The 13,412-nt window shown below is 36.6% G+C and overlaps 1 protein-coding gene across 25 annotated transcripts in view; it reads right to left on the bottom strand.

Annotated features, from left to right (window-relative positions):
* The window catches only part of tou (bromodomain adjacent to zinc finger domain 2B toutatis), a 173,221-nt gene that overhangs the window by 67,234 nt on the left and 92,575 nt on the right, over positions 1-13,412 (bottom strand). For all 25 annotated transcript variants that reach the window (XR_012458587.1, XM_074128263.1, XM_074128264.1 and 22 more), the window contains one exon: positions 61-162. Coding sequence is in view for 24 of the 25 variants with exons in the window: in XM_074128263.1 (XP_073984364.1) it covers positions 61-148 (88 nt within the window). In the remaining variant the exon portion in view is untranslated. The remainder of the gene's footprint in view (positions 1-60; positions 163-13,412) is intronic.

The raw sequence follows: 13,412 nt of genomic DNA, 5'->3' as shown, positions 1-13,412 counted from the left end.
TCCAAACATTGGTATTCATTCTATTCGTTTAAATTAAGAACAGGAAGTAAGTGAACCCACCTCCAAACAGAGAGGCAGCATCGAGGATGTTCGGTGTGGGTTTATCTTTTTCTCTATCCGTAGTTGCCGCTGCATTCTCTTTCTCCATAATACATCAGCCACCTGTAACAATTTTATAAACGTAATTTTTTTTTTTTTAATCATAAAATCAGGAATAATCATCATTGACAATCAAACAAAATCTGATGTAACCACTCATACAACTTTCTCCTTCACGCTGTATAAGTAATGCAATTTTTCTCGCCTAAATAAGTATTCTATACTCGAGTAGTTTTCTATATTTATAGATATATTCTCGAGTAGTTTTCTCTTCAGTAAAGCATCACCCTACAGTTTCTCATGAACTGTATTTCATGATCAAGTTACAGATAAGTTCGATATTTTAAAGTGAAAAGATTTAATCATGAGGATAACATGACCACGCATCGTTACAAATAAACAGTGATCTATATGTTACACCAACATTTTATCCGGGCATTTGTGTAAAATAAGACTTACTGCAGCAAGTTTATTATGATGTTACAGTGCCTATTGATTCGATTTCAGCAGACAATGCTAGTAAATAAAGCTTTGATTAACCACAAGCTCCTAGCACAGCCTGGAGTTTTGGTTTAAATTAATCAAACGCTAGATTAATTGCTCTGTTATGTATTAATCATATATCACACAGTCCAATGATATTAATTAGTGTTATATATTTAATGGAACCCATTAAATTAATATTACATAGCAGTTATTGACGAGTAATTTACATAACTAAAGACCAATCAATTTTATTTCAAATGAATTTCTGGGCAAATTGATTCGAGTTAGTGAAACTTTCACAGTGGGTTAATTTTGCTTTACAAGCAACAACTCAGTCCCAAACAGCAGAAGAAAGCCGTTCTAAAGAAATTACAAATAAACATAAAGATAACACAAAAAAGAAAAGAAAAATATCTTTATGTTCACATCTGTCGGCTGCCAGTTCAGTATAGAGTAATTGTTTCTCAACACCAGACTCTCCATTGTATTGGGACCGGAGAGTTCTTTTATACTACTTGGCTAACCGTTGGGGGGATCCGCCCTAGACCGCAGTTCTACTGTACACCTTCTTCAACCCGAAATATTCACATTCCAGTCTTACTGGCTTGGAGCGAGCTCAATATATGTACATGCAAGATATTCTTTTCAATTATATTGCTAGCCTAACAACTACGTAACGGACAAACATTCTCTAAATTCTAAAATCTTCAAAAGTCTCTGATTTTTGACCAGTTAGGAGTAATTTTTAGTATCTTAATTTTGCATTTATTATATTAGTTACCATTATTACTATCTGTGTTTGTTACAGAATGTATCTGTTACTATAAATTTTATGGTACTAGGGACTGTTATCAATAAATAAATAATAGAATTACTTGCTAGAAGTAGTAAGTACCGGGATTAGATGTTAAAAATGTTGGGACAGTAAATTTTATGAACCGCATATTTTTAATTTAAAGATATAATCATTTATTTATATTTCATTTTTACGGAAATCTCTTTGCAGCTAAATAAACACTCAATAATACCTTTTACAATGTATGTATCAAAGAAGATAGAACTGACATTAAAAGTTAGGTGCAATGACCCAATACAATAAAAAAGCTTTTGATACATATAAAAGTTTAACTTATTCCAATCTTAGTAATATTGCACGGAATCTCTACCATTTATGAGTACAAATATTAGATAAAAGTCTATAAAATCAGCTGATTTAATTACACAGTTAATTTATAATAATAATAAAAAATCACCAAATAAAAAAGACAAAAATATAATAAAGTTATATGTATACGATAAAAGGTTCAAATCCATTAAAATACTTATTCCCCATTAAAATTGTTAACGTAATAATAACAAAAAAAAACAATTAACTATAATTAAAATTATAAAGTGCGCAATTAATAACAAAAATGGATGTAAAAAATACTTGTCATAAAGACAATGAACTCTTATCGAAGAAATCAGCTGGTACGAGTGAGAAACGGGTCCGTTAGTACCAACGTTCGCCGCTAGATGTCAGGGGAATGTTAAATTGTGATAAGCTTTATACTTAGGAATTTTATTTTATATCTTTTGAAATTCATTCATATTTAAGTTATTGCTGTAAATTTTTAAAGTTAATAATTTTTTGTAAGTTTTAATTTCTCTTGACCTTATTGATCTCTCTATATATGTACATTTATATAAAATACTGAAGAGATACATAATACTAAAACCAATGAAACCCTAAATTTGTAATTATTCATCCCTTCATGGCCTTCATTTAATCCTACAAAAATTATCCTGAGTATTAAGATTAAGCATTTATTCTGCTCTTCGTAATAAGCGCATGATATTTTAATTTAATTCAAAAGCGGTATGAATAAGAATTAACTCAAAAGGACACTTATTCAACCAGAAGTCCAATACATACCTTCATTTAAATAGCACCTTTATATGTATATACAGGGTGTTCATTTTAAGACGTCATGTAAAGGATCAAACTTATTCCTTAACTTATCAAATAATGCACTTTACTCAACTTGTGAACTGTGCCTTCAAAGGTGGTTCCTCAGATACAGAGAGCAGTAGTTGATAACCTGCTGGCTAACCCTGGCTTGCGAGCCAGAGGAGGCACCTTTCAAGGCACAGTACATGCTTCACAAGTTGAGTAAAGTGCATTATTAGGTAAATTAAGGAATAAATTTGATCCTTTACAAGATAGATAGTGTTCACTTGAATATATGGCAGGAGGTTTCCAATTTTTTTTTTTTGGTAATTAAACGAAACTCTCCCAAAATTACCAAATAATTATTAAACCTTCTTGTTTGTAACAGATGTAAAATTAATTTTTAGTCATTTTGTGTATGCTTGAGAACATCTAAAGCTCTTAACATTTGATATTTCTTAGAACAATCACTCGGAAAACGACTTATTTCCCGATATTAAGAAAAAGGCTAGCTTTACTGCCTTGGCAATATTTTTAGTAGAAAGGGGATGAAAAAATACATAAAAATGACCTATCGCGTGCTCTTCTTTCTCTTTGATAACAAGTTAAAAAAATTGAAATATGATTAATAAATACCAGATTTTGAAATGGCCTAGCACCTCTAATTTTGAAGATATCGAATTGCGGTTTCCGGTTTCTTTCTTAACTTTTTATACTCTTTAAAACGGTGTATATGAAGGTGGGGGTCAACTGCGAACCCTAACTTTTGGTCGCCCGTCAGCCGCGTATGCGGGCAGGAATCTAAAATCAAGTCACATATTCTGAAACTAGAGGTGATTGGCAACAAATTTTTCCACTACCATTTTTTGCCCAGGTTAACTGTTTAAGCATGAAATGCATTTGAGCCGTCTTAAAATGAACACCCTGTATATCGTATATGCATTTTGGGAAGTAATAAGGAGTTGAAATTTTGTGATCCACTGCTACCCATTGCGGAAGTTAAAAACTAGGTAGTTACAATATGGTTGAACTGTGAATTGTGGATATTTAATTTTCGTAATATTTTTCAGATTATTTTTTTCGTATTTTGTTTAATTATAATTAATTAGTCGGAGTTTTTACTAATTTCATGTCTTTTAAAAGCGAGAATGGTTTTTATTCACCATTAAATTTTTGGAAAGCTTTAAAAACTACAATAGTTCAGTACAGGTAACACTTCCGTTTTCTACAGTATGCTAGCAGAAATCAAGTTTCAGAACCCATCCAATCAACTACTGTAATCACCAAACTTGAGAGAAAGAGAAATACTACTGGAGTCAAGCAAATGTCCTGAATAAAATACCACAAAAGAACGGCTGTTGTTACGTTCAGTTAGCGCGAGTGAAGGTTTGTCTCTAAGACGGTCTTAGCTCCACCATTACCATCATCATATCCTCTTCTTCTTATGTAATTGGCAGTTTGGTCCTATTATCTTAGAGGGATAGTTAAATCAAAGTGTTATGTGTACTGCGAAGGATGTGAACTGTTTTGTCTGAGAGAGTGTGTGTGTGTGTGTGTGTGTGTGTGTGTGTGTGTGTGTGTGTGTGTGTGTGTGTATATATATATATATATAGAGAGAGAGAGAGAGAGGAGCCTTCTCGCCAGTTGTTTTTAGCTCGGCTTAGGAGCTTGTTTTGTGGAGGGGCGCTAAAAACCAGCTTTAAGAGTGTAACTTCCCCTTTCATACTACATTACATCGAAATATAATACACACTAATCGACTACTTTGTTACATTTTAATGGCACAAATTGTAGATGAATCCGAAACCAATGCGAGGTCTACATAAAACAAAAATATTTTTTTTAGGAGGGTTTTGGCGTCCATAAGAAGTGGAGACATTGCGTAGATTGCAATGAGGAGGAGGATTTCAGGACAATATAATAATGGATATGTCCACGTTATGTAGAGTAGAAATGAAACGAATGTTTGACGACTTATACAGGTGATTTAGATGCACCATTTCGCTACGAAGACATAATATTCTCCACCAATATCTATGTGCTTAAATCTGTAGCAGAGCTAGCAAAGAAATATGAATGTATTTAAAAGTTATAGCCGATTAGAATGAATGCAAGAAAATGATTAGAGAAGGATTACGGTGATTTTAATTTCGGTTAAGCTATAAGGACGACAGGAGAACAGAGTACTGATCCATCCATTAGTTGAAAGTTTGTATGTAAATAGTTGTGTATAGTAGAGGGATGAATGTGTGAAGCGAATGTATTTATAAGTAAGAATGGAGAGTGAGTGATATTCTAGTGATAAGCACCTAGACGATGCTGGCTGGCGAAAGCCAATGCCAAAAAAAAAGTCGAGATAGCTGGCTAAATACTTTTCCTTCATTTCTATTATAGCCCTTAAATAAAATCCAAGATTAACTCCAGAAATTGAACCCATAATAATACACACCTTTATCATCTTGACCCTCAAAGAAACACCCTTCCGATCCTGGCAATGTTCCCAGAGAATGTTAGCCCAATTCCTTCAACCCAAACTAAGTTTTGGTGGAAGGGCCCACGAAACTATGTTTTGCGTAAGAATAGGTTCTCTGCCCTTACAACAATCCACCAGCTTGCTGCAATAGCCAAGACCAGGCGGACTTGTCTTAACCCCTACTTTATGGCCAGTAGAGATCTGTGGCGGTTGTAAGTAGCCAATGAGATCGCTGGAAACGGAAAGATTTTTAGGAGCCCATGTAGCAGCAGCCAACTTACATTTAGCACCATTGCCCAACTTAAGAAGGGAACCTTAACGAGTTGTTTCGATTCGTTGAAAGGGTTCGCCCTTTTACTGTTGCTGTATCGATATTTAAGTGTAATATGCAAATAATAAAATTCAATTAGGTCGTATGTTAATGTTACTTTTTTGTTACTAGCGTTCCTGACAAAGTGGTCCACGGTCAACGAGTATTTAGTATGCGCCAAGTTATCAGACGAAGGAAATTATCTACTTAAAGCAAAGAAAAATTTTTTTTTAAATAGCAGAAATAAATTTAAAATTGAATTTAAAAATAATGGCGAAATTAGAGCAAAAAATTGAAACACGTTCATTTCAAGGGGACACCAATTAGAAGCGTTATTGTTTCTCTAATATTGCTTTTAATTGTTCGATTTGCTTTGAGTTTGTGCTCGAAATTGAGTTTACCAACGGAAGTGAAGTCTTTGATATGTCGGCTGTAGAAGAGAGTTAGACTCTCAAGACGGTAGGTAGGCACGGTAGGCTTGCTTCCTTTATCTATTCACCATTATCATCACTCTAGACTAAACGCCTTGTGCTTCTAGTCTTAGAACAGGAAACTATCCTTTATATCTATGCAAACTTCAAGGGATGAAGCAATGTGTCCCTGAAAAAACTAATTTTACTGGCCATTACACTTCAGATTAGATTAGAAAGTGGGAGTGGTCTTGTTCTCGTTTTTGGGCACTGCAGCTAAAGGAGATTTATTGTGACGATTCCTTGTTGGTCTGAAACGTCTGCTTTGCGAACGATTTCCTCAGGAGTTCTGAATGAAATCTCTTTAAATTAGCAAATTAACATGATGGCACTGCAATTGGACAGCCTGTAAAGTACCGTTTCCTCCACTTCTGTCTTAATCTTCACTGAGACTAGTTCAGGACTTCCCAGTGGGTCTAGGTCCACGTCAAGAATCCCACCGATTACCACCGAATCCACTAGGGCTACCAAAGACTAATTGGGGAAGGGCAAGCTAGCCATTAAGTACAATCTCTCTAGTTTAAAAGCTTTTTAAGCACCCCGTAGATGGACGGATATCCTTCGGGCCAATTATTTTAGGATTTCAACGTACACTAGTCGTAACAATCGAGAAGTACAAATCGTAGAAATGATCACCTAAAGACACTCTTATGCTTATACATAGTACACACGTTATAGACACGAACGTTCTATGAAGAACAAGTGACATTTCAGGGAGCCACAATAGATCTTCTAAGTCACTATGAGTCTGTTTCGTAGCCACTTCCTTTGTTATGTGCGAAATTAAAGAAGTTATGATTAAGATTCTAATAGGGCGGCCTTTAAAACTTACGCCACTGCGACCCCTTTGGATCTATTATGGCTCCCCTTCTTTAAAGCTTGCCTTCCAAAGAAGTTAAACGCTCTTCTTTGAATCACTGTATGGTACATACAGGAAACGAGAGTCGTACTTAAGACTTCAGAGAGAAACCTCACCTCCAGAACTGCCCATGAGATGGAAACATATTTGAAGTCAAATTCTCTACAACAAAATGACTTTACTCACAACCTCTGGTGATGGATGAAAGTCCGAAAGGCCGGGCAATGACACAATGCATCCTACGTCAGATAAAATCAGCAGTATTATCCAGCACTGCCAACCTAACCACATTTGCAAAATAATTTCAGATAAAAATTTGTTGATGAATAAAGAAAAATGTCCTCGTAGTGCATATTTCAAACCTCAAGGACAATCACTCACACAAGAACATAATTGTAATGCTTATCTGTGCAGTCGGAACTTTTACTGAATACCTGATACTTTAACATGTAATTATTTCAATGCCTCTCTAATTGCACTGCAAGGCATTCTTCATTCAAACACTAGCACAACTTATATTTTTAACTATTTCAACAAGTTTACCAACTTAAAAGCATTTTAATGCAGGGTTCAATTTTCAACTGAAGTTAAAAAAAATGAACAAAGCTGACCTTATTTGGTTGTTAAAATATGAGTCATTATTACTAAATTTATTTATTAACAAATTCCGTCTGTAATTAATACTGGATCGCATCATTCATTTAAAGACTGGTTGCGAAATAGATGATCTCATTTCTATTTAGGTACATGCAAATTACAAATCGGGTCTGATTCTATGTCCGAGCTAAATGCGGAGGAAGCACTCGATTCTCCGAACCGCAAACAAGTTAAATGCAGAGTACACAAATGTACTTTTACAGTTAAGTATGTTTGGTAGTCGCCACGGTAGCCGAGCGGTTAGAGGCTAGACCCGCAAAGCTAAGATGTATTGCGGTACTAGGCTATATTCCCCGGTCTATACCTTTAATAGTTAATATGAGAAATTTGCAGTAAAGTATGTTTGCTAGTCGCCAGGATAGCCGAGAGGTTAGAGGCTAGACCCGCAAAGCTAAGATGTAGTGCGGTACTAGGCTATATTCCCCGGTCTATACCTTTAATGGTTAATATGAGAAATTTGCAGTAAAGTATGTTTGCTAGTCCCCACGATAGCCGAGCGGTTAGAGGCTAGACCCGCAAAGCTAAGATGTATTGCGGTACTAGTATATATTCCCCGGTCTATACCTTTAATGGTTAATATGAGAAATTTGCAGTAAAGTATGTTTGCTAGTCCCCACGATAGCCGAGCGGTTAGAGGCTAGACCCGCAAAGCTAAGATGTATTGCGGTAATAGGCTATATTCCCCGGTCTATACCTTTAATGGTTAATATGAGAAATTTGCAGTAAAGTATGTTAGCTAGTCGCCTCCGTCCATGACATCTAATTTGGTAGTTGGACGTAAAGCCCGCCTGAAAAAATAGACAAACACTTTAATTTGGGCAGTTTAGATTTTAGTCGTTGCCAAATCACTTTTCTGTTCAAGTTGGTATGTCCAAATAAGTTCTCTACACAATGGGGTTGGTTTTGTAAATCGTACTTCAAGTTCTCTGAGTATTTGGGATCGTTTCGTATGAAACACATCCGTTTCAAAGATAGTGCACTTTGTTTCGAAATATTTGCAACACGAATAATTGTTCATGGTGACCCCATGCATAACTCGGCCAAAATATACAATACAAGGAAATCGTAGGAAATGTTTTTGAGAAAAATCTACAAAATGTAAGGAAACTAATTTGAAAAAGTGCTAGGAACCAATGTTGTTTTCACATGGCGTTTTAGAGGGACCCTCTCTTCTTCAGGGGACCTTAGATGAATTTCCTTAGGACAAAGTTTCCAATAAATGTTACAAGAAAATGCGGTTAAGTCTTACATGTTATAGGGCATGTTATATTGAATCACTGACTGGCTTCCGGATTTTCATTCACTAATCAGTTGGGTAAAGAGAATTCGATTTCACTTATACTCCGATGTCAGAAATTGAAGAATTCTATAAATCGAGAATTATGTCAGAAGGAGGTTTTTTTTTAAAAAAAATAAAATGCTGTATGCCCCTGACGTCATTAACCCCTAATGATCGCATTACTTCCCTCCACCCCAACCTAAAGGACAGAGCAGTAAGAATGTAAGGACGGCAGTTACGTCATCACTGCTACGATTATGTATTATCAGTTATGGCGAGGTTTACAAGGAAGACCTACTACGGGGGCCACAAACACTCTGTCGGTAGAAATCAATACGAGATGTATTATGGAGGCGTACAGCGGGTGCTATTCCACGCCGACCTGGAGTACTTCTGGTCTTCTAAACTTGTTCCAACACCCAACCGCTTTCTTAAATACCCATTTGAAATATCCAAATTGTATGTTAATCAACGCTCATAGCTACATATTACTTTAGCTCACCCATTCTTAAGAGGAAGTATTTCTAATCGAGCAATTTTTTACTCAAAAAAAAAAATATAGTCAAAGTTTGTACGTCTGTCCTGCGGTCAGCATGACTCAAAATCGATTAATCACAAAGTTCAACTTTGGAACATGATTTAGGTTTTTAGATAAAAACTATCACCTAAAGTAAAGTAATTGCCTCTTTTTTCCGGAGGTCTTTACGCCCAACTTCCAAAATTAGGTGCCGTGAACGGATCACACCTAAAAGTATTTAAAATATTAAAAAAATTTCTGTTATGTAATAAATTTTTTGAAAAATGGGTTCAAAACGTTTCTCTGAATCTTGTGCAACATTAAGATCCGTGCGTACAGATGTGATTTTGCTAGTGGTACGAAGCCAAGCTGTAAGCAGGTAATACGTGTTTCTCTTTTTGTATTTCCGGATAGAATCTTCTTTTTGGCATTGGCTTTCGCCATACAGCCAGCATCGTCTAGGTGCTTATCACTAGAATATCACTCACTCTCCATTCTACTTATAAATACATTCGCTTCACTCATTCATCCCTCTACTATATACAACTATTTACATACAAACTTACAACTAATGGATGGATCAGTACTCCATATTCCTGCCATCCTTATAGCTTAACCTAAAATTAAAATCACCTTAATCCTTCTCTAATCATTTTCTTCCATTCATTCTAATTCGGCTATAACTTTTAAATACATTCATATTTCATTGCTAGCTCTGCTATAGATTTAAGCACATAGATGTTGGTGGAGAATATTATATCTTCGTAGCGAAATGGTGCATCTAAATACCTGTATAAGTCGTCAAACATTCGTTTCCTTTCTACCACATAACGCGGTCGTATCATTATCATTATTATATTGTCCTGAAATCCTCCTCCTCGAATAGAATCTTCGTAATGGTTATATTAGAATGTGATTTATGGTTTACAATATGGATATGTATGAAGTGTGATTCAAATATTCGGGAGTCGAAGAAAACTTGGTTAATTAGGAACTTGGGAATTGTTGTAAGAGGGGGGTGTTCTCAGCAGATTTCCCTCCGCTCCCCCCTGCGATGTACAGGAAAAGACGAAAAGAGGGAGTGCCAAGGAGGAAAGAAGGTAACAGGGTGCGGCCATTGAGCTGGCCAGGACACAACACATTAGAAGAGCCACGACTGTGACAGAAAGAGATATGACCGTCCGTATGTATGTATATTTGTCTAAAGGAGGGTATGTGTGAGTGAGAAGTGGGGGCATGATGACGTGGTGGGTAGAGGAAGTCTGGATGAGTTAGCGCCGTTACTTTCATTTCATAACCCAGAGAGTCTCATTACTTGGGCAAAAGCGAGTCGTCGGCCGACTAAAAGGCGCGCGTACAGGGGTGCTGCAATCGAGGAGCGGGGGCGGGGGGGCTCTCCCTCAGACAGAAGCACCCACAGATCGGGTAGTAGAGTACGATCGATAGACAAGAGAGTCCCACCCGGCCGTCGGCACACACTACTAACAGACGTACACAACAAGCCAGGCGCAGTTAGAGAAAAGAGTTCGGCGGGTGCCCGGGATGGTTTGGCTTGAATACAACATACCTCGTCGCTTTATACTGCCAGTTACATTGCCCGGGCCCTACGAAGGACACAGGGCTTTGGGGGAAAAACCTTTCTGTAAAACTTCACAAAAGAAAGGCTTTTCTGCTCAGCCTAAGTAACCTGTACATGGAAAACTGATCGTCTAGTAGAACCTCCTCTCTTTTAATCAGGTGGGCAACAGTTACCTGGTATACAGCTGTTCCAATTCAATTAGACATAGCAGCAGAGCTACAGCGCACACTAAAAAAGTGGCTGTTCAACTCAACCAACCAATGTGACCATGCTTATCTTACCAGCAAGCAGTCCATCTTGCCGGTTTGGAGGAAAAACTGGTGGGAAACTCAGCTGCTTTTCTCTTATATAACTTTCTAGCTAACTAATTTCCTTTTAACCCCCAACATTTCATGCAAATTTAATTTTTCACCTAGTACATACAGCTTGTAACCGTACACTGTAATATAACCATACACGAAAGTCTATTGCAGTGATTCTCAATCATTTTTTTTTTGTCGCGGCGGCACACTTTTAACAATTTCAAAATTTTGGCGGTACACTAACAATAAGATAAGTTTAAAAGTATTTTACTTATCCATAATACACTGTGTAAAATAGTTTGTTTGTTTTCAATATAAAATAATTTTAATATATAAATTGACATACAGTGGGTCAAAAAAAGTATTCATACCCTAAGTTTTCTTACTTTATCTACAGAACTTTTGTTTCTAATGCTCTCATTTTCTTTTGTAAACATAAAGAATTGGTTAAAAAGCAGAAAAATAAAACCCTAAAATTCATGGTCTTGTTTGGAGCGAAAAATTAGAAAATTGAAATGTTCTTCCAGAAAAGAGCTCATAACCAATTTAAAGAGAAATCATGGGCAGAAATCACATCTCAAGAGACACTAAACCTGGTGGAATCTATCTAGGCTTCAGGCGATAACAAATGCAAAGGGATTGCTTACAAAATATTAGGTCTTTAGTTTTGCGTTAATTATAACATTCAGACTGAGCGTTTGAATACTTATTTTGCATGCAATAAATTATTTTTCTGCTTTTTAATCAATTCTTTATGTTTACAAAAGAAAATGAGAGCATTAAATTCATTGTTACTATCTTCGATTTCAGTGCTGAAGAAATAGTCATCCTAGAAACAAAAGTTCAGTAGATAAAGTAAAAAAAAAACTTATGTATGTATACTTCTTTTGACCCACTGTATTTCTGTTTAATTTTAACTCAACTCGTAATAAAAAAAGTTATAATTTTTATTTTATGCATTTCTAAAATTTGGCGGCACACTTCAAAAACTTTGGCGGCACGTAAAAGTGCCGCGACACACAGCGGTTGAGAATCACTGGTCTATTGCAAACCCCCCCCAAAATAAAAAAAGGTTAAAAATAGAAAATTACAATTCTCTGTATGTGTAATGCAAATAACAAGATTACGGAAAAGCTTAGAAACAATTTTCAACGATGAAAATAATCTATTGAGTAGACATCCTTCCGGTTAAGGGGGGATTATCTACAAACTTGATTTCCGCAACACGACTTAATCCCCTGCTAAGAGAGTTAGGGAAATGGCGCTTTAGAGGGAATCTATCCGCGTTGCCATAAAGCGCCCTTATCGAATTTAGACATCTGCAATTAGCAAACCGAGATTAAAGAAAATTGTCGAAAGATATTTTTAAAAAACTGGGAAAAAAAGAATTCACTAAATTAAAGCAGATATAAACGGTGAAATCTCAGGAACTAAAATGAGCAACATTACAGTCTCTCCCTGGTACAGTTAAAGCAAGTAACAACAAGTGTTTGTATCAGATATTCAGAAGAAATCTAACTAAAACCATCCGGACTGGAATTATGTTCTTTAGCAGGCATCATCACATGTGGAGTTGCGAATGTCATTGTACCGGGGCCGAGTAACGTCATGTAGTTGTGGTACAAGGACTCTGCGGGCAGGACTAACCACCCTTCCATCCACCACCATCTGCATTTCTGCATTCTGTCCTACTGTACCTTATTTTTTTGTAAGCGCACGCATTACATAGCCGATAAATTCACGAAATACAGTATTTACCGGTAATACAAGTCTAGAAGTACCATGAACACAACTTCCTCTTATCTCAGCGTCTAGTTTGTGCTAAAAAGTAGTAACATACACGTTCACTTTTTTTAAGATCAGCACACGGGGGCTAGACCCGCAAAGCTAAGATGAATTGTGGTACTAGGCTATATTCCCCCGGTCTATACCTTTAATGGTAATACAAGAAATTTGCAGTAAAGCATGTTTGCTAGTCGCCACGGTATCCGAGCGGTTAGAGGCTAGACCCACAAAGCTAAGATGTATTGCGGTACTAGGCTATATTCCCCCGGTCTATACCTTTAATGGTTAATATGAGAAATTTGCAGTAAAGCATGTTTGCTAGTCGCCACGGTAGCCGAGCGGTTAGAGGCTAGACCCGCAAAGCTAAGATGTATTGCGGTACTAGGCTATATTCCCCGGTCTATACCTTTAATGGTTAATATGAGAAATTTGCAGTAAAGCATGTTTGCTAGTCGCCACGGTATCCGAGCGGTTAGAGGCTAGACCCGAAAAGCTAAGATGTATTGCGGTACTAGGCTATATTCCTCGGTCTATACCTTTAATGGTTAATATGAGAAATTTGCAGTAAAGCATGTTTGCTAGTCGCCACGGTATCCGAGCGGTTAGAGGCTAGACCCGCAAAGCTAAGATGTATTGCGGTACTAGGCTATATTCCCCGGTCTATAC

Source organism: Rhodnius prolixus, unplaced genomic scaffold (genome assembly GCF_049639745.1).
Source record: "Rhodnius prolixus isolate KJV_2025 unplaced genomic scaffold, Rpr scaffold_9, whole genome shotgun sequence".
Classification (NCBI taxonomy): domain Eukaryota; kingdom Metazoa; phylum Arthropoda; class Insecta; order Hemiptera; family Reduviidae; genus Rhodnius; species Rhodnius prolixus.
The sequence above is the reverse complement of the archived record's forward strand: the minus strand, read 5'-3'. Positions and strand labels throughout refer to the sequence as shown.